A 26,062-nucleotide genomic window follows, 5' to 3' on the forward strand; every position below is an offset into this window, starting at 1 on the left:
TTACTCGGTCATGCAACACTGTACCCATCTGAAATTTTCGTCCTTTTTTTCCCACAAATAGAGCTTTCTTTTGGTGGTATTTGATCACCTCTGCGTTTTTTATTTTTTGTGCTATTAATGAAAAAATACCGAAAATTTTGTAAAAAAAAGCATTTTTCTTCATTTCTATTAAAATTTTTTGCAAATAAGTAATTTTTCTTCATAAATTTGGCCAAAAATGTATACTGCTAAATGTCTTTAGTAAAAATAACCCAAATTAGTGGATATTATTTATTCTGCGTGAAAGTTATAGGGTCTACAAGCTATGGTGCCAATCACTGAAAATGTATCAATTTGATCACAGCTGATGTACTGACAGTCTATCTCATTTCTGGAGACCCTAACAAGCCAGTAATGTACAAAAACCCCCCAAATGACCCCTTTTTGGAAAGTAGACATTCCAAGGTATTTAGTACGTGGCACGGTTAGTTTTTTGAAGTTGTAATTTTTTCCCACAATTCTTTGCAAAATAAAGATTTTTTTTATTTTAATTTTTTTTCACACCAAATTGTCATTTTACCAGGCTATTTCTCTCACACGGCATATACATTCCACAAATGAAACCCCAAAATACATTCTGCTGCTCCTCCTGAGTACGGTGATACCACATGTGTTAGACTTTTACACAGCCTGGCCACATACACAAGTCCAACATTGAAGTAGCAACTTCAGGCGTTCTAGGAGCATAAATTACACATCTAATACCTCAACCACCTATTACACTTATGAAGGCCCTGGAGCACCAGGACAATAGAAACGCCCACAAAGTGACCCCATTTTGGAAAGCTAACACCCAGGTGGGCACTGATGGGCACAGGTGGGCACTGATGGACACAGGCGCCACTGATGGACACAGGCGGCACTGATGGACACAGGCGGCACTGATGGGGCACTGCAGTGGCACAGGTGGCACTGATGGGCGCAGGTGGCACTGATGGGCGCAGGTGGCACTGATGGGCACAGGTGGCACTGATGGGCACTATAGTGACTTTGGTGACACTGGTGTGGCTCTGGTGGCACTGATTAGCACACAGATGGCACTGGTGGGCACAGGCGGCACTGGTGGGCACAGGCGGCACTGGTGGGCACAGGCGGCACTGGTGGGCACAGACGGCACTGATGTGGCACTGCAGTGGCGCAGATGAGCACTGATGGGCACAGGTGGCACTGATGGGCACAGGTGGCACTGATGGGCACAGGTGGCACTGATGGGCACAGGTGGCACTGGTGTGGCACTGGTGTGGCACTGGTATGGCACTGGTATGCACTGTAGTGGCACTGGTATGCACTGGTATGCACTGGGGTGGCACTGGGGTGGCTCTGCTGGCACAGAGGTGGCACAGAGGTGGCACAGAGGTGGCACAGAGGTGGCAAAGGTGGCACAGGTCGCACAGGTGGCACAGATGTGGCACAGGTGATAGATGGCACTGGTCTGTCACTGGTCTGGCACTGTTCTGGCACTGTTGTGGCACTATTTGGGCACTGCTGGGCACTGCTGGGCACTCACGGTTATCTTTTATTTTCACTGGGATGTTCTCCTCTCCTCTCACGCTGCATCGGTGTGAGGAGAGGAGACTGATGACCTTAGCTTGACCCGGCAAGCCGAATTGTTTACATTTGTGATCGCTCCGTCATTGGACGGAGCGATCACGTGGTAAAGGACCGCTGCCATTGGTCCTTTACCGCGATCCGTGTTGCGCCGGGTCCCGTGAACTCGGCGAGCACGGATGTTCCGGCGTGCGCGCCCCAGGGGGGCGCGCACGAACGATTCTCCGGGAGGCCGTTAATTAACGGCCTCTTAGAGATAGCAAACCGACCTATAGCCGTTAATCGGCTATAGGCCGGTTATTAAGTGGTTAAAATACTCAAAACAAAGCTCATTTACTCTCTTTAATCCTCCAGCAAAGTATACATAAAACCATGTTATCCACTACAATACAGGGCACTTTCACCCCCTTCCTTCCCAGCCCAATTTTCAGCTTTCAGCGCTCTAGCGCTTTCAGTGACAATTGCGCGGTCATGCTACATTGTACCCAAATGAAATTGTTATCATTTTGTTCGCACAAATAGAGCTTTATTTTGGTGTTATTTATTCAAGACTCCGTTTTTTTTTTTTGTGATATAAGCGCAAAAATAGCGGAAATTTGGAAAAAAAACAATATTTTCTTTTTTCTATTTGAAAAGAAATCCAATAAAATCAAATTTTGTCATAAATTTAAGCCAAAATGTATTCTGCTACATGTTTTTGGTAAAAAAAATTCCGTTAAATGTATAATAATTGGTTTGTGTGATCACGGACATATGTACGCAAATGATCATGTACATATGTGTGCAGGTGATCACGTACATATGTGTGCAGATAATCATTGGGACATGTGATTTTAGTGGGACATATGTGGGGACTGTGTTTGTACTGTGTGGTGTGTTGTGTGTTTACACTACACTGATGATCAGTGAGTAAAAAGCTGTAAAAAGCAGCCCATACTCACTGATCATCAGCCGGCTGCAGCGTTCTGCTCTCCTCTCCTCAGCGGTGACTTCCGTGTGAGGAGAGGAGAGCCGATTGCCTAGCAACCGGCTGTTTGTTTACATCACATGACGGCCGTGATTGGACAAGGCCGTCATGTGATCAGGAGGGCCAATCACAGAGCCCTCCTGCCGATCTGAGATGTGCCGTGTCCGGGTGACACGAGCACATCGGGATCGCGCCGCTGCGCGAGCGCGCGCGATCCCGCTACTCCTGAAGGACGTTCCTGAACGGCCTATCAGGAGTAGACGGCTCCCACCCGGCCGTATATATGCATTGGCCGGGTGGGAAGTGGTTAAAAGAGAACTATATTTTTTGTTAGATATCATGCCTTCCATGGTGGATGCAGCAGTGGACTGCTGATCGCTCAGTTCTCAGTGCTCTGTGAGCAGAGAGCTGGTAACCATGGAGCACTGGTCTGTGGACAGTGGAATGGGGCTGGAGCGGCTGACTCAGGCTCTCAGTGGTTCGCTGAGAGGCTGAGCCAGGTTTCGGTCAAGGGTAGATCCCGACCATATGGTCGCAATCTTCCCCCAGCCTGGTTCTGGTATAGTTCTGTTAAAAGAGAACTAAATTTTTTGTTAGATATCATACTTTCCAAGGTGGATGCAGCAGTGGACTGCTGATCGCTCAGTTCTCAGTGCTCTGTGAGCAGAGAGCTGGTGACCATGGAGCACTGGGCTGTGGACAGTGGAATGAGGCTGGAGCGGCTGACTCAGGCTCTCAGTGGTTCGCTGAGAGGCTGAGCCAGGTATCGGTCAAGGGTAGATTCCGACCATATGGTCACAATCTTCCCCCAGCCTGGACTGGCTCTTTGATGTCAGCAAACAGCTGGCTTCAGATCAAACTGCAATTTTTTGATCCACAGGAGAAGCTTTGGCTGTACTTCTCCTTTAATTAAACAGAATACTACATTGTAGAGACCAGCACTTCAGGTCAAAAAGAGCAGTGAGCTGTAATCCCTATTTCTGGTCAGCAAAAAGTAAATGTTGTGCCACTGCATCATTTGAAAGAAAAAAAAAAACTAAGTGTAAAAATATTGGTACATAAAGCACCTGATATCCACAACACCTTGTATCCACATAGTAAAAATAAAAATTAGACATACACCTGTTAGGACTACTATTTATGGTTAAAACTATCCCACTGCTGCCCAATTTTTCATTGCTTTATCACTTGGAATCCCCCAATTCTTTAGCAAAAATACCTTTCTGTGTTCTAGGTCTCTAGTACATGTTGTCATTGTCTTGCTCATTATGAATGCCCTTCACTGGCCAATTTTACATGACTGTATCATCAGTGGTCTCTTTTTCAGTAAAATGCCCATCTGTATTCTGCGTCTCTAGTACATTTGGGCCTAGCCTTGCTCAAACTGTCCTGCTCTTGTCCAATTTTACAACGCTGTCATCTGTAGGCTTTTAATATTTAAAGAGCATTTGGTAGAAATCGGCCAGTGGAAGAACAGTTTTGTATCAGCGAGAAGAGACACAGCCTCAGCAATCCACTGGACAATTTCTATCTGCTGGCCAAAGTGTGCCTATTTCCACTTGATTGTAAATATTAACATTATGTAAATCCACAGTCAACATGAATTTTACAAGTACTACGTCATATGATATTGATACTGAAAATGACATCAATAGTTATTTGCATATTTAGCATAAATGTTAGTTAATCTACTTGATATGAACGAATATTTGAAAAGGGGGTACAGCTGGGCCCCCTGTATGGGGCCTGGGCCCCATCAGTTTAACAGAGGCCTTGGCAGCTAACAATCAGGGGGAATTGGATCGTGGACAGGAGGCGTGATCAGTGCAGTGGAGGGGGGCAATTACTGGATCCGATCCCCCTGTGTGGCCTTCCCTGCAGCAGCTGAAAGCTGATGGGAGGGAGAGGAGAAACCGTCTGTCAGTTGCTGTAGCAAGAGCCACAGAGGGGGATCAGTTCCAGTGATTGCCCCCCCCCCCCCACACTGCACTGATCACCCCCTCCCTACCAGTATACCCTTCCCCTTGTTACCCTGGCCATCCTGCATGCCCTTTTCCCCTGCATTTCTGGCTTACCTTTTTCTCTCTTCTGCCAGTTGCTGCAGGCACACGGGGGGGTCATTTCAGGATCTGACAGTAAATACGTCATTTTTGGATCTGACAGTAAATATGTCATATTTACTGGCCCCTTCCTTTTCTGAATGAACATAGTGAGTGATTCATGTGTTCATTCATAACTGAAGAATGTGCTTCAGTTTGTCAATGAACAGGAAGTCTTTATACAGAGCGCTTACTTTTCATTCATCTGCAGTTCAGCTGAGGCTGCAGAAAAAACACTCAGGATCTACATTCTCAATTCCTTTCTCTGTCTCAAAATAAGACATCTAGGGTCTGCATAGACCGTGTTTGTACAGCTTTTATATCCCCATAGCATAACATAGACTGCCTGCACACAGCTCCAGACACATGTGAATAAGCCCCAAGACACAGAGCTTTACTGAAAACACAATGTAAGTTTTGGAATTGTGTAGGTAAAATATGGAGTTACTAGGGATGTGATAGGTGAAATTTATTTTGACAAAAACTTTTGTTTTCTAATTTAGCAGCTCAGGCAAAATGTGCCTAAAAATTAAACTTATTCTTTATTTAGAATGTCTTATTTGGGTTTCTTCAGGTATATATAACCATCAGGAACTAGTTAAAGCCCATTACACCCCCCCCCCCCAAAAATGTGGAAAATACATCTTAAAAAAAAAATTCTGAGAAATAACTTTTTATTTTGCTCATACCTAGTAATTAGTTATAAGGGTTCTATATGCTCAGTAGCAAATACAACAAAATGCAATGTTAATAATAGATAAAAAACAGAATAGTCATGACTATTCTGTTTTTTATTTATGTTTACTATGGTTAATTCTCTTGGTCTGTTGCTACTATTTTATTTTTTATCTTTAGCGTGGTATACCACTTTGTATTGATTCAATTGTTAATAATAGCAACTTATAGGGTCAGGTTCTTTATGTTGTTAAGTTCCACTTTATTTACTGAATTTTTTTTTACTGCATTAAACCCAAAACCAAGAAATTCATCTGGCAGTGAGAGTTCTGACTGATCACGATAAGGACTGTTTAAATGTTCTGAGTGCCTTTTAAACTAATCTTTCTTATGTAAGCATGGATCTTGGAGCCCCAGGAATGGTTGAATAAGACGGGCATTTACTTATCTTTTAACCGGTGAGTCTATTACCATAGGACAGGGATCCTCACACTACGGCCCTCCAGCTGTTGTGAAACTACACATCCCTTGAGGCATTGTAAAACTCTGACATTCACAGACATGACTAGGTATGATGGGAATTGTAGTTCCTGAACAACTGGAGGGCCGTAGTTTGAAGACCCATGCCATAGGGGGACAATGCATGAGGTGTGGTGACAGTCGAATAATAAGGATTTATGCCATTTGGGACACATATGGATGAACTGTTTTGATCGTTTTTGATTATACAGATTTACTGGATTAATGGACTTTATGTTTATTTGAACTGTGAAGTGCTGCTAATGCTGGTTTTCATTAGCATATTGTATCAAAAATGTAATATATTGCAGCTTACCAATCATTAGATGTGGTGGCTGTATCTGTTTTTCTTTTTCCCTGTGTTTTCACCTGATGATCTGGCCAGTAACACACCTCCTGTATTAAGCCTCGTACAAGCGCTTAGATTTTCGGACGAACGTCGGACTGAACGTCCATTTTTTGTGGCATGCTAGTCTCATGTCAAAGTGAAGAGGTTACTCACAATATGAACAATTTCATACAATACAACGTTAGAAGTGACGTAATGTGTTGAATAGTTTTGTATGTATTCTTTCGTTTCTAAGTGTAGCGGCCATAACCCTTGGCAGGGCGGCCTTAACTCTTGGGCTTACCTCCGCTCGGCTGGTTCTTCCACGTCTAGGTGTTAGTACCCAACAAATTTGGACGCTGACACCATAAAAGTCCTTTAGAAAAGGTTTTTATTTGCAGGGGTAACATCCAACAACACAGTCTCATATGGGAACAGAGGGCAAGGGTGAAGAAGCTCAGGCACCTTGAACTGCTAATATAGTACCACCCAGAGAGTAGCCACTCGCAGCTGGGAGCTTCAAGGCTGAACAAATCTCTAGCCAGAGATTATGGCAGTCAGCACTCTGATCTAGAACTTGTGAAATCTTTGACCTTGTGTAACTAGTAACAAAAGTGAACAGGAACCTTTTTGCTCAGTACCTGGAACGTTCTCTGTCTCCTTGGCAGTACTGGAAAAAGTGTGGATTCGTCAGTGTCCTTCACAACTCAGCAACCAGGCACTTCTCAGGATGCCAGCTTTTTGGCCCTCCTCCGAAGAGTCCTCCCCCAGTCACTTACACGAGCTGCGGTGCCCCTCCAAGCCAAGAGCACACCTGGACGCCTTGAATCCTTCCTCAGTTACTGCGCCTCGGACCAGCCGTTTCAGAGACTGGGGAACAGACGGATCCATACCCTAGACCAGGTGGGTCTATTGGGGTTAGCCAACCGAAGCATGTTGTGGAGCGACGAATGCTCCCATGACCGGGACCCCTCGTGGGGCTAACCCGGTACAGAATCAGGAACAGACCGCTAAGGCCTCACGAACGAACCTAGAACACGTGACTTCAGCAACATAAGTACCCTTCCCCAGACTCCTCAGCAGGGACGGGGGAAACACTGATTGGCTCCGGGGAAGCTGATACCCAAAGCGTCCAACCAGGCCTGGTTCTGAGCCTGTCATGTGCACCTAACTGTACACATGACCAGGCAGAACTCTAACACAGCCCAGCCAAACTGATGTCAAAGTTAAACCTACACAATTAACCCTCAGAACCTCTTTACTGTTCTGAGACAAAAACTAAATTTGTACATGACAAACACTTTGTCCAAAGTGCCATCGCTACACAAGCATACATAGTCTTGCTCTTACGATTTTCCTCATACAAAAACCATACTAATTAAATGAAAATCGGACATTGAGTTCACATCCGACCAAAATGTTATAGTCTGCACATCCAGCTTTTGTCTCCTGAAAAAGCAAAATCGGCTGTCGAAAGCACCATACTAACAAACCGAAAATCGGCAGACAGCTTGTTGTACGAATTTTTCCATCCGATTTTCGTACCATGTGTATGGGCCTTTAGAGTCCCCCCCACTCTCGATGATGGAACACATGGAGCACCTTTGGACAATAGGATTGTTAACCTGCAGGGAGGGGAGTGTTAGAGGCACAAATGGTTTGTCTCATCCCCGTAACTGATACTTAAAGAGAGCTTATTTTTTTGAAATGCAACAGACTTAGTAGCCAGATCACCAGATGGAAATAGAATAAAGAAAGCCTAAAAAAGAAAATAAACGCAGTTATCACATTTAAGAATTAGTAAGCCACAATATAATAAACGTTTCTTTTGGATTTAGTACCGCTTTAACTGTATACATAACCACCCCCAAGAAATGATATATGAATCACACTACAAATGAAAAATATCACGGTATAAAAATGATAAAAAGGCAAGACATCAGTGTCCTAATCCATACAATCATTTAACATCCCCAGAAAATACATGAGGATCTCTCCAAAATGACAAACATATCAGATAGTCCAAATATACACAAAATAGAGCCAGCAGACGCTAACCATGGATTATATTATTAAATTGGTAAACATGACAGTATTGGATTAAATCCTATAGGAATTCTAAATAGAAACTTCTATTGTAGAGGACCTGTGTCCAACAGAGCAAAAATAAATAAATAACACAATATAAAAAAAGACTTTAATCCATCCCAAAAATAAATAGAAATAAAAAGATATATACTGTATGTGTGTGTGTGTGTGAAAATAGTGAAATATTCTGTAGCACTAACTTAAAAAAAATTGTATAATGATATAAGTGGCTTCACAACGAAAATATAAAGTAAAAAATTATACCTATTGTACCATCATTCAGATTAAATGGAATAGAGGTTTGAGAGTCTGGTCCCCAACCAGACCCAACAAAAAGAAGGGGAGCATGTGGACTGTCTCGGTACAGGTAAAGTATGTAAACAGAAAAATATATATACAACACATATATAAAAAGATCATTGATACAAAAACAACAACATTGATATCTAAAATTGCAGATAGTATAGTATTTCAACTAGTTTCGCTGTAGACAGCTTCATCAGGAAATACAGTATATACATCTCGAAAGATATAAATATTACATGATAAGACAAAAACAACTTTATATATTTAGATAACAGTATAGGTAGGGAACAAAATGACAAAGTATTTTTAACGCAAAGGTCCACTTCCCCCCAGTCAGGCATGATCAGGACCCAAGGACCGACAGGTCTTTTTTTTTTTAAATTGTGAATCTCCTGGACTACCAAATTTTATGATATGCCAAAGTGACCCAGCAAAGATGCTGAAGTAGTAACAAAATAATCCTCAACAATTAAAAATCAAAAAATTGTGCAGTCCCGGGGCAGCCCATGACCCTTCCAGGCATGTCCAAGGCATGATTAGGGAAAGTTCCAAAAAGCGCTCCACTTTTGCATGCCAATTCCTTGTTATCCAAAGAAAGACTGGATAAGGGCTATGTCACACTAGCTGGTTAGCTGAATAAGCAGATTTATTAGTTAATATTCTATAGAACTTTTTCCCTGGGAACTCAAAGTGATTTTATCTGCTGTTGGGTCAGACTGTGAGGCAGCCATCATGGGCACGCTCAGTAGAATATCATACTAGGAGCAGATTTGGACAGGAGTCAAATACCTACCAGCGGGTCTTTGGAGCGTGAGAGGACACTTATCCTGATCGCTGATGTCTGTGCCCGTGTTAACTCTTAATGTGTCTGATAGGAAGTGAATGTCTGTAGGTACGGAACTTGATTTCTATTGTTTGGACTTAATAGGTTTCATTAAAATGTAAAATTGTACAGTTATATTTAGTAAATGTACTCACCACATTTGGGAAAGCAAGTAATCAATAAGTCATCCTCCCTGGCTTCAAATGTTTCCAGTAATTTAAGTAACTTCTCACTGCTGACAGTACGAAGGTACAAAATCCCCTTATAATCGAACAGTAAATCCTCAGGTGATGTTTTTTCAGGTGAAAATAACATGTGCATCAGTTTTTCTCGTTCTATTGTTTGCTTAGCCATGTCTCACTCTTGCAAACAAAAGTTAGAATGGTAATTTCTTGTGCAACTACCTGTATATAAGGGGAAAGGTGTGTTAATAAATTGTGACAAAGGGCACAATCACGTGCACAATCACCTGGACATAGTTATACAAATGTTAGGTTTAACCAGGTTTAATCATTTAGTCAAATATAAATGCAGAAAGATTTGTTAGGGCTTATATAATATTTTGTAGACATATATAGTAATCATAAGATAAGAAAGACTATAAAAACAGTATGTAATTGAACACTAGATTCTTAATGTTCATTCTAAAATGTATTTATTAGAGTATTTTATTTCTGCAAAAAAATCATGTAAGCTAAAAACAGTTGCACATTATTTTAGATATTAAAATTTTTTTTTAAACCTTGTTTTAGTTACAGTGCCTTGAAAAAAGTATTCACACCCCTTGAAATTTTCCACATTTTGTCACGTTTGGGATTTTATGTGATAAATCAACACAAAGTGGCACATAATTGTGAAGTGGAAGGGACGCCCTCCTGGCAATTGAGCGCCGTGCTGTAGCCATCTTTCAGCTATAGCGTGCATGCCTAGTGGTTAAGGAATACAGAACCATGGAAAATGTATAGAATTCGACACTGATAACAAGAAAGCAATAAAATATATCCCCTGCAGCCAACAAAAATAGACCCCCGACATCAACAATAGACCCCCCCAGCAACAAAAGAACCACCCAGCAACAATAGAGCCGCTACAAATAACAACTCCCACCCCAGCAACAATAGACCCCCACTAGCAACAATAGATCTCCCAGCAGCCAGCATCAATAGACCCCTCTCTCAATAGTAGATCTTTCCCAAAAACTATTTACCCTCCCCCCCACCAACAGCAGTAGATCCTCCACCAGCAACAATAAACCTCCCCAGCAACAATAGACCTCCCACAACAACTGCATACATTCTGTGCTGGAAGTGTCGGAACTGCATCCCCCCGCGTTCCCGCTGAAAAAAAGCCCTGCAAATAAATATGTGAAAAGTGTGGCATGCATTTGTATTCAGTCCCCCTTTGTCAACGCTTTGTAGAACCACCTTTCGATGCAATTACAGCTGAAAGTCTTTTTGGGGATGTCTCTACCAGCTTTGCATATCTAGAGAGTGACATTTTTGCCCATTCTTCTTTACAAAATAGCTCAAGCTCTGTCAGATTGTATTGAGAGCATATGTGAACCACAATTTTCAAGTCTTGTCACAGGTTTTCAATTGAATTTAGGTCTGGACTTTGACTGGGCAATTCTAATACATGAATATGCTTTGATCTAAACCATTCCATTGTAGCTCTGGCTGTATGTTTAGGGTCCTAGCCCTGCTGGAAGGTGAACCTCTGCCCCACCATCTTCCCAACAACTCTGACCAGCTTCCCTGTCCCTGCTGAAGAAAAGTATCCCAACAACACAATGCAGCCACCACCATGTTTCATGGTCAGGATGGTGTTTTCAGGGTGATGTGCAGTGTTAGTTTTCCACCACACATAGCCTTTTAATTTTAGGCCAAAAAGTTGTAGGCCCTGTGGCCCCCCCCACCCCAAAGCACCTGCCGTCTGGGGGTCTTCTTCTGACTTCGGGGGTCTTGTCCCGCTCTTCGGTTCTTCTTGCCGGGCCTCCGCTTTCTTCTTCCAGGTTTTTTTCTAGCGTTGGCCCGGTCTTCTGTCGCTGCCGCCACTGCCGCCGCAGCCTTCTGCTTCTTCCTTCTTCTGATGTTGACACGACGCTCTCTCTGGCCTTAATGGCAGGGACGCATTGTGTGGCGCTTATATAGGGACAAGAGGCGGGGTCAGCGGGTGATGTCACATGGTGACCCCACCCCTTATGATGTCACAGTCCCAGCATCCTCCGGGACTGTGACATCATAAGGGGCGGGGTCACCATGTAACATCACCCGGTGACCTCGCCTCTTGTCCCTATATAAGTCGCCGCACAACGCGTCCCTGCCATTAAGGCTGGAGAGAGCATTGTGTCAACATCGGAAGAAGAAGAAGCAGAAGGCAGCAGCGGTGACGGCAACAGAAGACTGGGCCAGCGCTAGTAAAAGAGCTGGAAGAAGAAAGCAGATGCCCGGCGAGAAGAACCGAGGAGCGGGACAAGACCCCCGAAGTCTGAAGAAGACCCCTGGACGGTGACGAAGGAGAAAGCCGATCTCCTCCGCTAGTAAAAGAGCTAGCAGAAGAGTCCAGCGAGAAGATGCCCGAAGACGGAAGAAAAGCAGACCCCCTGGAGCTGTCTAATAACGTATTTTAAAAACCTGTGTTGTGTTTTTTTTAATGTACACTTTTTTCCCCAGGTGAATGAGTAGGGGTACATGGTACCCCATACTCATTCACATAGGGTAGGGGGCTGGAATCTGGAGGCCCCCTTATTAAAGGGGGCTCCCGGATTCTGATAAGCCCCCCGCCCGCAGACCCACAACAACCAATGGCCAGGGTTGTCGGGAAGAGGCCCTTGTCCTCATCAACATGGGGACAAAGTGCTTTGGGGTGGGGGGCCGCAGGGCCTCCCCTTCCCCAAAGAACCCCCCCATGTTGAGGGCATGCGGCCTGGTACAGCTCAGGAGGGGGGGGGGCGCTCGCTCGTCCCCACCCCCTTTCCTGAACAGCCGGGCTGCGTGCTCGGATAAGGGTCTGCTATGGACTTTGGGGGGACCCCCACGCTGTTTTTTTGGCGTAGGGGTTCCCCTTTAAATCCATACCAGGTGAAGGGGCTAGCGAGGTGTCAATTTTGCTGATAGCGGCAGCGACATTGACTTCCTTCGTTAGTTCCGTCTACCTGGAGCCACGCTCAAAATGAACGGACTTTTCTCCATGTGTGGGCAAGTCCGTTCATTTCAAAAGTCTGACGGACTAGCAGACAGATGGGTGGAATGTCCACTGGACTGCCGAGTCCAGCGGACAATTTTGAGCCAAAACTTCTTTCTAAGTCCACCGGACTTTGGGGAAGAAAAAGTCAGCCGGAGCCCACACACGGGCGGATAATCTGATCGTGTGTACGCAGCATTAAAGGTGGTGCAATAAACAGATAGCTGTCTAGCCTCAACTGGAAAATACATAGGGTAACAAAACAGTAAATCTCACAGCAATTGTACATTAGTCAACATAGAAAGCAGTTCTTGTGAGTGATAGAAAAATCACGTTATACTTTTAAACATGTACATACCTCCCAACTGTCCCTGATTTCGAGAGACTGTCCCTGATTTGGAGCAATGTCACTCTGTCCCTCTTTCCTCCTCATTTGTCACTCATTTTGGTCTGATCTATATAGTTGTATATAAAATGCACTTTTTATCTTTCAAAAAGTTTTTCCCAGTGCTAAAACTTTCATCCAATTTCTAAATTTCTGCATTTGTACATTTTAAAAGCCAATATAAAGGAATAGTAATAGTAAAAAAAGCACTTGTAGATTTAATTTACCTTTTTTTTGGGTTAATTCTCCTTAAAGGGGGTGTGTCCTATGCCTACATAGATTTGCTAGTAGGTGTCCCTCATTCCCATCTCAAAATGTTGGGAGGTATGCATGTACAAAATAGGATTTCACATAACAACAACTAAACATCCTGGAATACTGTAAGCGTTTGATACACGACAAATAAATGGTCAATACTTAAAGCGGGATTCCACCCTATAGTGGAACCTCCGCTGATCGGATCCCTCCCCTTCTCCGGTGTCACAATTGACACCTTTCAGGGGGGAGGGGGGTGGAGATACCTGTCAAAGACAGGTATTTTCACCCACTTCCGGGCATAGACTCCCGTGGGAGTCTACACCATTTCCTACCCTGCCGCGCTGTCTGCTGGGACACACACGGGTCCCAGTGACAGCGCGGAGATTTCCTATTGCGTGGCGCGGCTTGCGCATGCGCAGTAGGGAAGTGAAGCCGATTCGCTCCACTTCCTGATTCCCTCACCTAGAATGGTGACTGCAGCAGCCGAGAGCCGAGCGATCGATCGGCCTCGGCTGCCGGCATCGCTGGAACCCGGGACAGGTGAGTGTCCATTTATTAAAAGTCAGCAGCTGTAGTATTTATAGCTGCTGGCTTTTAATATTTTTTTTTTTGGGTGGAATCCCTCTTTAAGTGCCGAGTCATTATGAGTAACCATCAATTGAACTTGATAAGTGTTATTGATGGTTGATATAACACTGTTCCAATATCTCACTAATTTAGGACATTTCCAGAGCATATGGATGAAGTCACCAGGGTAAGTTTGACATTTAGGACAAATGGGGGTTTTCACGCCTACCCCATGAATGAAGCTGTACTGGGGTTCTATAAGTTAAATGTAAAATAAACAAGTGTTACAGTCTATGTGCTGCTGAAACTGACACCAAGTAGCCAGCCCCAAGCATCTGTTTTGTCCACCATCAATAAGACCTATATCTCTTTCCCACTTTTCAAGACAAGGCATCATGTCAGAGGCCTGCACACAAGTAAGCAAATGTGCATAGTTCCTAGATATAATACATTTCTTTTACGGCTCAGGAAAAATAGATTATGTCACGTCTACCCCAATGCAGGTAGTCAGACACTATAGTAGCTGGCTACTGTGTTCTTTACCTATAGCAGCCCCTTTTCCCATAAGTCAAGCAGGCCTACCGGTACTCGGTTGCCCCCAGGCCTTATACACAGTGGCGTCACTAAGGTTGGTATCACCTGGTGCGGAAAACATTGATGTCACCCCCCCTCCACCAACTATTGCCCCCCCTCAGTACAAACCCCCACCCTCAGTACAGACCCCCTCCCACAGTATAGATCCCCCTCACTAAGAACAGACCCCCCCTTTCTCAGTACAGACCATCCTCCGTCAGTATAGACCCCCCTCCCTCAGTACAGACCACCTTCCGTTAGTATAGACCCCCCTCAATACAGATCTCCCTCACTAGGTAGAGACCACCTCCCTCAGTACAGATACCCCCTTCAGTATAGAATTCCCCCCTTAGTGCAGACCCCCATCAGTATAGAATACCCCCTTAGTGCAGACCCCCATCAGTATAGAATACCCCCTTAGTGCAGACCCCCATCAGTATAGAATCCCCCTTAGTGCAGACCCCCATCAGTATGGACACTCCCCTTAATATAGACACCCCCTTAGTGCAGACCCCCATCAGTATAGACACCCCCTTAATACAGACCCCCCATCAGTATAGACACCCCCCTTAATACAGACCCCCATCAGTATAGACACCCCTTAGTGCAAACCCCCACAGTATAGACACCCCCCATCTAGTGCAGACCGACGCAGTATAGACACCCCCATTTAGTGCAGACCCCCGCAGTATAGACACCCCCCATTTAGTGCAGACCCCCACAGTATAGACACCCCCCATTTAGTGCAGACCCCCGCAATATAAACGTCCCCCATTTAGTGGAGACCCCCGCAGTATAGACAAGACACCCCCTTAGTACAGACCCCCGCAGTATAAACACCCCCCATTTAGTGCAGACCCCCACAGTATAGACAAGACACCCCCCTTAGTGCAGACCCCCACAGTATAGACAAGACACCCCCTTAGTGCAGACCCCCACAGTATAGACAAGACACCCCCTTAGTGCAGACCCCAGCAGTATAGACAAGACACCCCCCTTAGTGCAGACCCCCGCAGTATAGACACCCCCCTTAGTGCAGACCTCCCCCATCAGCCTAGCCACCCCTCTTCCCTCCCACAGTGCCCCCCCCCCGCACATGTCCATCTACTTATAATAAACTAGTGTACAGTACAGACCTCAGAACAGCGTGGCCGCGGATGTACACACACAGCGGTGTGTCGCTTGGGCTCCTCCTCTTCACTGGGTGTAAACAGAGAGGAGGAGGAGGCGGCTTCAGTCCGCTCCACTTGGGACACAGCGTGGTGCAGATCATTAGGGCAGCGGGTGGTGTTAGCAGTGCCGCAATCCACGGGTGTCACCCAGGTGCAGCCCGCACCCCCCGCCCCCACTTAGCAACGCTACTGCTTATACACAATGCTATAGTGCCTGGCTACCAAGCCAGTACTTGCGGTTGGCAGACAGGTAGCATGGTTCTATGACAGCCCAGGTAAAAGGCAGGCTGAGTATAGGGAATAGTCCAGAATCTGGTCCAAGGCCAAACACAGGGAAAATCCAATCTAGCAGGGCAGACAGACAGGGGGCTTGATCAGGAACACAAATGTATCACTCTCAATTGCAAGCATGCAAGCGTTTGACTGGCTTATAACAGGTAAGGTTTCCCCTGAGAAACTGATCATATTAATAACCTTGCAGGTGGACAGACAGGCAAGGAGAGTGCTATAGCCAACACTCTGGATGCTGGAATGAGGAGAAGGAGCACTAGATGCTCCTGACAGATTCAAGAAAAGAGGATAGCCTGCTTTGAATAGTCACAGCGTGACGCAGCTGTAAATATTGAAAGTAGTAATTTTTTTTAATGAAGTCAATTCTGCCACAAACTGGTCATAAGTTTTAAGCCCAGAGTCACCATATAATTGGGAGAAGTATTTAACTCCAGCCCATGGGCGTCCGCAGGTAGGGGCAAGGAGGGTCAAGTGCCCCTCCCTGGAATCAGGGATCGGATCTTAAATTCAACACAGTGTCATGCCAGTGGGGTTGACACCATCAAGGTGCTGTCAAGCCCCCCCCCCCCCCCCCCCCATCAGTGTAGTGTGACTTTGGCTCTTTTCCCTGCTCTTTTCCCTGCTCAGTCCAGCAGAGAACTCAGCGGCGTTGTGACAGGAGAAAGGCGAGCTGGAGGCTGTCAGAGGTTTCCCCCACTCGCCCCCCCCCTCTCTCCTGTCGGGGAGAAGAGACAGTGGCTCTCACCAAGTTCCCTGCCCGCTCCTTCCCTACTGGCCATAACTAAGGGCCAATCAAAGGAGACTAGGAAAGGAGAGCATCATGGGACATGCAGTCCCAAAGATTAACGACCCCATTTTCCACAGGGAGGAGGCTACAGCTTGATCAAGAGAGGGATTGAGAGACTGCAGCCTGGAAAAAAGCTGAGGGAGAGCTACAGGACAAAGAACGAGGAGTGTGCAGGGCGGAAGCCAGAGAGAGCCACGCTGCCCAGCGCCACCAGAGAGAGAGCCACACTGCCCAGCGCCACAAGAGAGAGCCATGCTGCCCAGCACCACCAGAGAGAGAAAGGCTGAGTCACTATCAGAGTACAGACATACTAAACTACTGACCAGAGTTGCCCCGGGGAACCAAGAGTGAGCGACCGTTCAGCCGGAGGGATCACTGCTGTAGTTTTGCTGGGTCTGGTAAGAGGGCTTGTTGGCCATTATCCATTACTTATCCTAGGGACTGTACTATGCAGACTCTGACCATGATAATGTAATAATGACAGTCGAAAAGGGGCGGTGCATGAGTGACCCTAAAATGATGCCCCCCCTGAAAAAAGTTCTGTGGATGCCCATGCTCCAGTCTCTGTCGACCCAGCTTGATAATGAAGCTTATCTGTATAGAACGGATCACACCAAATAGGCGTACAGAATAAGAAATCTGTAAGACCTAATCTCTGTTTAGTAGCTTTCCACAGTTTCATAAATAGTTGGACCTTAGGACATTGTGAAGGAATGTTAGGAAAGCCTATTTCCATATGTGACAAAGCTGAGTAATCAGCAGGCTAATTATTAAATCTCCACTATGGAGGGTAAATCCTAACCTGCAAAATGTTGTAGTTGTGCAACAAAGAAATACATGAAAGAGTGAGGGACAGCGAGGCCTCTCTGATCCTCAGGGTATTGCAGAGTAGTAAGTTTTATATAGTAAGTTTTATATGAGCTACTCAATTTTTCCAGAAAAGAGCCCAAAATTGTGAATCTATTACATATAGGAATCGGGTAGGTTAGTGTAGTGGTCAGTGTAGGAGTCAAATAGGTCAGTGTAGTGGTCAGTATAGGAATCAGGTAGTGCAGTGTAGTGGCCAGTGTAGGAATCAGGTAGATCAGTGTAGTGGTCAGTGTAGGAATCAGATAGGTCAGTGTAGTGGTCAATGTAGAAATCACATAGGTCAGTGTAGTGGTCAGTATAGGAATCAGGTAGTGCAGTGTAGTGGCCGGTGTAGGAATCACATAGGTCAGTGTAGTGGTCAGTATAGGAATCAAGTAGGGCAGTGTAGTGATCAGTGTAGGAATCAGAAAGGTCAGTGTAGTGGTCCATATAGGAATAAGGTATGCCAGTGTAGTGGTCAGTGAAGGAATCAGATAGGTCAGTGTAGTGGTCAGAATAGGAATCAGGTAGGTCAGTATAGGAATCAGGTAAGTCAGTGTAGTGATCAGTATAGGAATCAGGTTGGTCAGTGTAGTGGTCAGTGTAGGAATCATATAGGTCAGTTTAGTGGTCAGTGTAGGAATCAGACAGGTCAGTGTAGTGGTCAGTATAGGAATCAGGTAGGGCAATGTAGTGGTTAGTGTAAAGAGTCAGAAAGGTCAGTGTAGTGGTCAGTATAGAAACCAGATAGGTCAGTGTTGTGATAAGTATAGGAATCAGATAGGTCAATGTAGTGGCCAGTATAGGAATCAGATAGATCAGTATAGTGGTCAATATAGGAATCAGGTAGGTCAGTGTAGTAGTCAGTGTAGGAATTAGATAGGTCAGTGTAGTGGTCAGAATAGGAATCAGGTAGGTCAGTGTAGTGGTCAGTGTAGGAATCAGGTAGGTCAGTATAGGAATCAGGTAGGTTAGTATAGGAATCAGATAGGTAGTGTAGTGGTCAGTGTAGGAATCAGATAGGTCAGTGTAGTGGCCAGTGTAGGAATCAGGTAGGTCAGTATAAGAATCAGATAGGTCAGTGTAGTGGTCCGTGTAGGAATTAGATAGGTCAGTGTAGTGGTCAGTGTAGGAATCAGGTAGGTCAGTATAGGAATCAGGTAGGTTAGTATAGGAATCAGGTAGGTCAGTGTAGTGGTCAGTATAAGAATCTGGTAGGTCAGTGTAGTGGTCAGTGTAGGAATCAGGTAGGTCAGTGTAGTGGTCAGTATAAGAATCTGGTAGGTCAGTGTAGTGGTCAGTGTAGGAATCAGGTAGGTCAGTGTAGTGGTCAGTGTAGGAATCAGGTAGGTCAGTGTAGTGGTCACTGTAGGAATCAGATAGGTCAGTGTAGTGGTCAGTGTAGGAATCAGATAGGTCAGTGTAGTGGTCAATGTAGAAATCACATAGGTCAGTGTAGTGGTCAGTATAGGAATCAGGTAGTGCAGTGTAGTGGCCGGTGTAGGAATCACATAGGTCAGTGTAGTGGTCAGTATAGGAATCAAGTAGGGCAGTGTAGTGATCAGTGTAGGAATCAGAAAGGTCAGTGTAGTGGTCCATATAGGAATAAGGTATGCCAGTGTAGTGGTCAGTGAAGGAATCAGATAGGTCAGTGTAGTGGTCAGAATAGGAATCAGGTAGGTCAGTATAGGAATCAGGTAAGTCAGTGTAGTGATCAGTACAGGAATCAGGTTGGTCAGTGTAGTGGTCAGTGTAGGAATCATATAGGTCAGTTTAGTGGTCAGTGTAGGAATCAGACAGGTCAGTGTAGTGGTCAGTATAGGAATCAGGTAGGGCAATGTAGTGGTTAGTGTAAAGAGTCAGAAAGGTCAGTGTAGTGGTCAGTATAGAAACCAGATAGGTCAGTGTTGTGATAAGTATAGGAATCAGATAGGTCAATGTAGTGGCCAGTATAGGAATCAGATAGATCAGTATAGTGGTCAATATAGGAATCAGGTAGGTCAGTGTAGTAGTCAGTGTAGGAATTAGATAGGTCAGTGTAGTGGTCAGAATAGGAATCAGGTAGGTCAGTGTAGTGGTCAGTGTAGGAATCAGGTAGGTCAGTATAGGAATCAGGTAGGTTAGTATAGGAATCAGATAGGTAGTGTAGTGGTCAGTGTAGGAATCAGATAGGTCAGTGTAGTGGCCAGTGTAGGAATCAGGTAGGTCAGTATAAGAATCAGATAGGTCAGTGTAGTGGTCCGTGTAGGAATTAGATAGGTCAGTGTAGTGGTCAGTGTAGGAATCAGGTAGGTCAGTATAGGAATCAGGTAGGTTAGTATAGGAATCAGGTAGGTCAGTGTAGTGGTCAGTATAAGAATCTGGTAGGTCAGTGTAGTGGTCAGTGTAGGAATCAGGTAGGTCAGTGTAGTGGTCAGTATAAGAATCTGGTAGGTCAGTGTAGTGGTCAGTGTAGGAATCAGGTAGGTCAGTGTAGTGGTCAGTGTAGGAATCAGGTAGGTCAGTGTAGTGGTCAGTGTAGGAATCAGATAGGTCAGTGTAGTGGTCAGTGTAGGAATCAGATAGGTCAGTGTAGTGGTCAATGTAGAAATCACATAGGTCAGTGTAGTGGTCAGTATAGGAATCAGGTAGTGCAGTGTAGTGGCCGGTGTAGGAATCACATAGGTCAGTGTAGTGGTCACTGTAGGAATCAGATAGGTCAGTGTAGTGGTCAGTGTAGGAATCAGATAGGTCAGTGTAGTGGTCAATGTAGAAATCACATAGGTCAGTGTAGTGGTCAGTATAGGAATCAGGTAGTGCAGTGTAGTGGCCGGTGTAGGAATCACATAGGTCAGTGTAGTGGTCAGTATAGGAATCAAGTAGGGCAGTGTAGTGATCAGTGTAGGAATCAGAAAGGTCAGTGTAGTGGTCCATATAGGAATAAGGTATGCCAGTGTAGTGGTCAGTGAAGGAATCAGATAGGTCAGTGTAGTGGTCAGAATAGGAATCAGGTAGGTCAGTATAGGAATCAGGTAAGTCAGTGTAGTGATCAGTATAGGAATCAGGTTGGTCAGTGTAGTGGTCAGTGTAGGAATCATATAGGTCAGTTTAGTGGTCAGTGTAGGAATCAGACAGGTCAGTGTAGTGGTCAGTATAGGAATCAGGTAGGGCAATGTAGTGGTTAGTGTAAAGAGTCAGAAAGGTCAGTGTAGTGGTCAGTATAGAAACCAGATAGGTCAGTGTTGTGATAAGTATAGGAATCAGATAGGTCAATGTAGTGGCCAGTATAGGAATCAGATAGATCAGTATAGTGGTCAATATAGGAATCAGGTAGGTCAGTGTAGTAGTCAGTGTAGGAATTAGATAGGTCAGTGTAGTGGTCAGAATAGGAATCAGGTAGGTCAGTGTAGTGGTCAGTGTAGGAATCAGGTAGGTCAGTATAGGAATCAGGTAGGTTAGTATAGGAATCAGATAGGTAGTGTAGTGGTCAGTGTAGGAATCAGATAGGTCAGTGTAGTGGCCAGTGTAGGAATCAGGTAGGTCAGTATAAGAATCAGATAGGTCAGTGTAGTGGTCCGTGTAGGAATTAGATAGGTCAGTGTAGTGGTCAGTGTAGGAATCAGGTAGGTCAGTATAGGAATCAGGTAGGTTAGTATAGGAATCAGGTAGGTCAGTGTAGTGGTCAGTATAAGAATCTGGTAGGTCAGTGTAGTGGTCAGTGTAGGAATCAGGTAGGTCAGTGTAGTGGTCAGTATAAGAATCTGGTAGGTCAGTGTAGTGGTCAGTGTAGGAATCAGGTAGGTCAGTGTAGTGGTCAGTGTAGGAATCAGGTAGGTCAGTGTAGTGGTCAGTGTAGGAATCAGATAGGTCAGTGTAGTGGTCAGTGTAGGAATCAGATAGGTCAGTGTAGTGGTCAATGTAGAAATCACATAGGTCAGTGTAGTGGTCAGTATAGGAATCAGGTAGTGCAGTGTAGTGGCCGGTGTAGGAATCACATAGGTCAGTGTAGTGGTCAGTATAGGAATCAAGTAGGGCAGTGTAGTGATCAGTGTAGGAATCAGAAAGGTCAGTGTAGTGGTCCATATAGGAATAAGGTATGCCAGTGTAGTGGTCAGTGAAGGAATCAGATAGGTCAGTGTAGTGGTCAGAATAGGAATCAGGTAGGTCAGTATAGGAATCAGGTAAGTCAGTGTAGTGATCAGTACAGGAATCAGGTTGGTCAGTGTAGTGGTCAGTGTAGGAATCATATAGGTCAGTTTAGTGGTCAGTGTAGGAATCAGACAGGTCAGTGTAGTGGTCAGTATAGGAATCAGGTAGGGCAATGTAGTGGTTAGTGTAAAGAGTCAGAAAGGTCAGTGTAGTGGTCAGTATAGAAACCAGATAGGTCAGTGTTGTGATAAGTATAGGAATCAGATAGGTCAATGTAGTGGCCAGTATAGGAATCAGATAGATCAGTATAGTGGTCAATATAGGAATCAGGTAGGTCAGTGTAGTAGTCAGTGTAGGAATTAGATAGGTCAGTGTAGTGGTCAGAATAGGAATCAGGTAGGTCAGTGTAGTGGTCAGTGTAGGAATCAGGTAGGTCAGTATAGGAATCAGGTAGGTTAGTATAGGAATCAGATAGGTAGTGTAGTGGTCAGTGTAGGAATCAGATAGGTCAGTGTAGTGGCCAGTGTAGGAATCAGGTAGGTCAGTATAAGAATCAGATAGGTCAGTGTAGTGGTCCGTGTAGGAATTAGATAGGTTAGTGTAGTGGTCAGTGTAGGAATCAGGTAGGTCAGTATAGGAATCAGGTAGGTTAGTATAGGAATCAGGTAGGTCAGTGTAGTGGTCAGTATAAGAATCTGGTAGGTCAGTGTAGTGGTCAGTGTAGGAATCAGGTAGGTCAGTGTAGTGGTCAGTAAAGAATCTGGTAGGTCAGTGTAGTGGTCAGTGTAGGAATCAGGTAGGTCAGTGTAGTGGTCACTGTAGGAATCAGATAGGTCAGTGTAGTGATCAGAATAGAAATCAGGTAGGGCAGTGTAGTGGTCAGTGTAGGAATCAGGTAGGGCAGTGTAGTGGTCAGTGTAGGAATCAGGTAGGTTAATGCAGTGGTCAAGCAGGTCAGTGTAGGTATCAGGTTGGTCAGTATTACTGTACTAGTGGAAGGGACCCAGGAAGTGCTAAAAGTCTGCGGGTTAGGGAGTGCAAATGTCTTGCCTTGTCCCGGGCGCTGACAACGCACGCTACGCCACTGACTGGATATATAATTTGAGGAAAATATACATATAAAATAGTTTATCATTTGCCAATAAAGAAAAAAATTGTAATAAGGCTTGCCTCTGGGTACAGTGAATATCTCCAAAATGTGCACTGTTTAAGAGATATTCACACTGCATGCAGCTGGTGATATCACCGGCGCATGCACTCTGAAGGGATGACATACCCGTGCCATCCCTTCAGAGCTTTGTGACAAGCTTTGTGACTCCCGCACACATACGCAGGAGTGACATCTCTGCGGTTCGGCCAATCAGACTGCCCAAGGACTTGAACCCAGAAAGAAGGCCGGGTGAAGATGGAGGCCCTCTCAGCTGCTGGAGGGGTTCGTTCTAAGGTATTTCATAATGTCCTAGTATGCGATGCATACTAGGACATTATGTCTTTACCTTGCAGAGGATTTAAAAAAAAGTTTGGTTTACTGTCGCTTTAATGACATTGGCTTCATTTATGCGGTCATTATCCTGCTGCACCCCAGTTGCTATGTTTTTGTGCATGGAACATGGAAACAAGGTTAAGTGACTAAGGATCTGGGGTGCAGAAAAAATGTCAGTAGGTGCTCTGGACTGATGAGTCAAAATTTTTAATATTTGGCTGTAGCAGGAGGCAGTTTGTTTGTGAAGGGCTGGAGAGTGGTACAATAATGAGTGTCTGAAGGTAACATTGAAGCATGGCGGAGGTTCTTTGCAAGTTTTTGGGCTGCATTTCTGCAAATGGAATTAGAGATTGGGTCAGGGATCAATGATGTTCTCAATGCTGAGAAATACTGGCGGATATTTATCCATCATATCATACCATTAAGGAGGCATTTGATTGGGCCCCAAATTAATTTTGCAGCATGACAACGACCCCAAACATACAGCCAATGTCATTAAGAACTATCTTCAGTATAAAGAAGAACAAGGAGTGATGGTTTGGCTCCCACAGAGCACCGATCTCAACATCATAGAGCCTGTGTGGGATTACATGAAGAAACAAAAGGATTTGAGGCAGCCTACATCCACAGAAGATCCATGGTTCGTTTTACACAAGATTTGAAACAACCTACCAGCTGAGTTCCTTCAAGAGGTGTGTGCAAGTGTACCTAGGAGAATTGAAGAATTTATGCCGTTTTGAAGGCAAAGAGTGGACACAACAAATATTGATTTGATTTGGATTTCTCTTCTGTTCATTTACTTTCTATTTTGTTATTTGTTAAAAAAATAAACTATTAACACTTCTATTTCTGAAAGCATTCTTAATTTACAGGATGTTTTCACACCTATCCAAAACTTTTGAACTATATATATCTATACTACATACATTTACATCATTAAAGCTTAACTCTGCTTTTTGTTGAGAAAAAAACATTCCCCCCGGGTGAGCTCTGTACATTACAAGGACTTTAACAAACTCTGTTGCAGATTCCTACCTTTTGTTATTCGAGAGGGGTCTTCTGGCTGCGGAGTGAAGCACCACATTTGGCAGGAAGCATGTGACCTCCACTCCATGGACATTCCATAGACATTAGAAACAACACATGGAAGTGGAGGTGACATGTTTCCTGTCACATTTGCATTTCTCATGGTATCTGGCTGCAGACTGGAACTCTCCACAGAAAATATATGTTTGTCACAGATTTTTCTTATTCATCAGCTTTAACCCTTTGCCAGAGTCATTTTTGCATTTTCTGCAAACATGTTTAAAAAATCATATTAGGCTTGAAGATTACATAAAACCAACCAAAATAATATATATTTTCTGAGAGCAGACCTCCTAGAGAATAAATTAGTGGTAGTTAAAAGATTTTATGTCACAAGATCTTACCGTAAAGGTCTAGGAAATGCAAAATTTCAGTAACAAATACACGAAAGTGAATTTTAGCCCAAACAAATGCGAGAAATTACCCAATTCTTGGTAAAATATAAAAGACACGGTTTAAATTGAGTAAATAAATACCCAAGATGTCAAACCTTAAATTTGTGTTTGCATGTGAAATGGCAACAAATTTCAAGTGGAGGTCCACCCTAAAAAAAACAATTACATAAAAAGGCTCCTAAAAATTAGAAAAAAAAAATTATTGAAAAAAAAAATTTTTTTTTACTTACCAGAAATGGCTGTTGTTAGGCAGATTGTCCTAATCTGCCACTTCCCATTCCGCAGTAGTCTTCATTCTTGCCCCTCCTCGCGTTGTCTTCTGGGGAATGGGGCATGCTGTCTTCTAGGACCTGTGTGTCCCAGAACACAGCCGCCATTCACAAAGCACCATGCGACTTGTGCGAATGCGCAGTAGGAAACGGGCAGTGAAGCCACAAGTCTCCACTGCCTGTTTCCCTTAGTTCTAATGGCGGCACGTGACAACACTGAAGAAATTACACTTTGCTACATTGTAAAGTAATGAGTGCACAGCTTGTATAACAATGTAAATTTGCTGTCTCCTCAAAATAACTCAACAAATAGCCATTAATGTCTATTCCGCTGGCAACAAAAGTGAGTACACCCCTAAGTGAAAATGTCAAAATTGGGCCCAAAAGTGTCAATATTTTTTGTGACCACAATTATTTTCCAGTACTGCCTTAACCCTCTTGGGTATGGAGTTCACCAGAGCTTCACAGGTTGCCAATGGAGTCCTCTTCAATTCCTCCATAACGGCATCACGGTGCTGGTGGATGTTAGAGACCTTGCACTCCTCCACCTTCCATTTTAGGATGGCCCACAGATGCTCAATAGGGTTTAGGTCTGGAGACATGCTTGGCCAGTCCATCATCTTTACCCTCAGCTTCTGTAACAATGCAGTGGTCATCTTGGAGGTGTGTTTGGGGTTGTTATCATGTTGGAATATTGCCCTGCAGCCCAGTCTCTGAAGGGAGGGGATCATGCTCTGTTTCAGCATGTCACAGTACATGTTGGCATTAATGGTTCCCTCAATGAACTGTAGCTCCCCAGTGCTGGCAGCATTCATGCAGCCCCAGACCGTGACGCTCTCATCACCATGCTTGACTGTAGGCAAGACACACTTGTCTTTGTACTCCTCAGCTAATTGCCACCACGCATGCTTGACACCATCTGAACCAAATAAGTTTATCTTGATCTCATCAGACCACAGGACATGGTTTCAGTAATCCATGTCCTTAGTCTGCTTGCCTTCAGCAAACTAATTGCGGGCTTTCTTGTGCATCATCTTTAGAAGAGGTTTCCTTCTGGGACGACAGCCAGGCAGACCAATTTGATGTAGTGTGTGGCGTATGGTCTGAGCACTGACATGCTGACCCCCCACCCCTTCAACTTCTGCAGCAATGCTGGCAGTATTCATAGGTCTATTTCCCAAAGACAACCTCTGGATATGACACTGAGCAGGTGCACTCAACTCCTTTGGTCGACCATGGCGAGG

At 44.5% G+C, this 26,062-nt stretch overlaps 1 protein-coding gene across 1 annotated transcript in view; it reads right to left on the bottom strand.

Annotated features, from left to right (window-relative positions):
- Positions 1–24,203, bottom strand: part of LOC143987557 (sulfotransferase 6B1-like) — a 100,043-nt gene extending 75,840 nt beyond the window's left edge. The window contains exons 1-2 of the mRNA XM_077486359.1: positions 24,104–24,203; positions 9,548–9,796 (exon numbers count right to left, since the gene is read on the bottom strand). Of these exons, the coding sequence (XP_077342485.1) occupies positions 9,548–9,746 (199 nt within the window). The 5' untranslated portion in view covers positions 9,747–9,796; positions 24,104–24,203. The remainder of the gene's footprint in view (positions 1–9,547; positions 9,797–24,103) is intronic.
- Positions 24,204–26,062: the final 1,859 nt, after the last annotated feature.

Source organism: Lithobates pipiens, unplaced genomic scaffold (assembly GCF_037356315.1).
Source record: "Lithobates pipiens isolate NorthernLeopardFrog02 unplaced genomic scaffold, aLitPip1_a1.2 Scaffold_18, whole genome shotgun sequence".
NCBI lineage: Eukaryota > Metazoa > Chordata > Amphibia > Anura > Ranidae > Lithobates > Lithobates pipiens.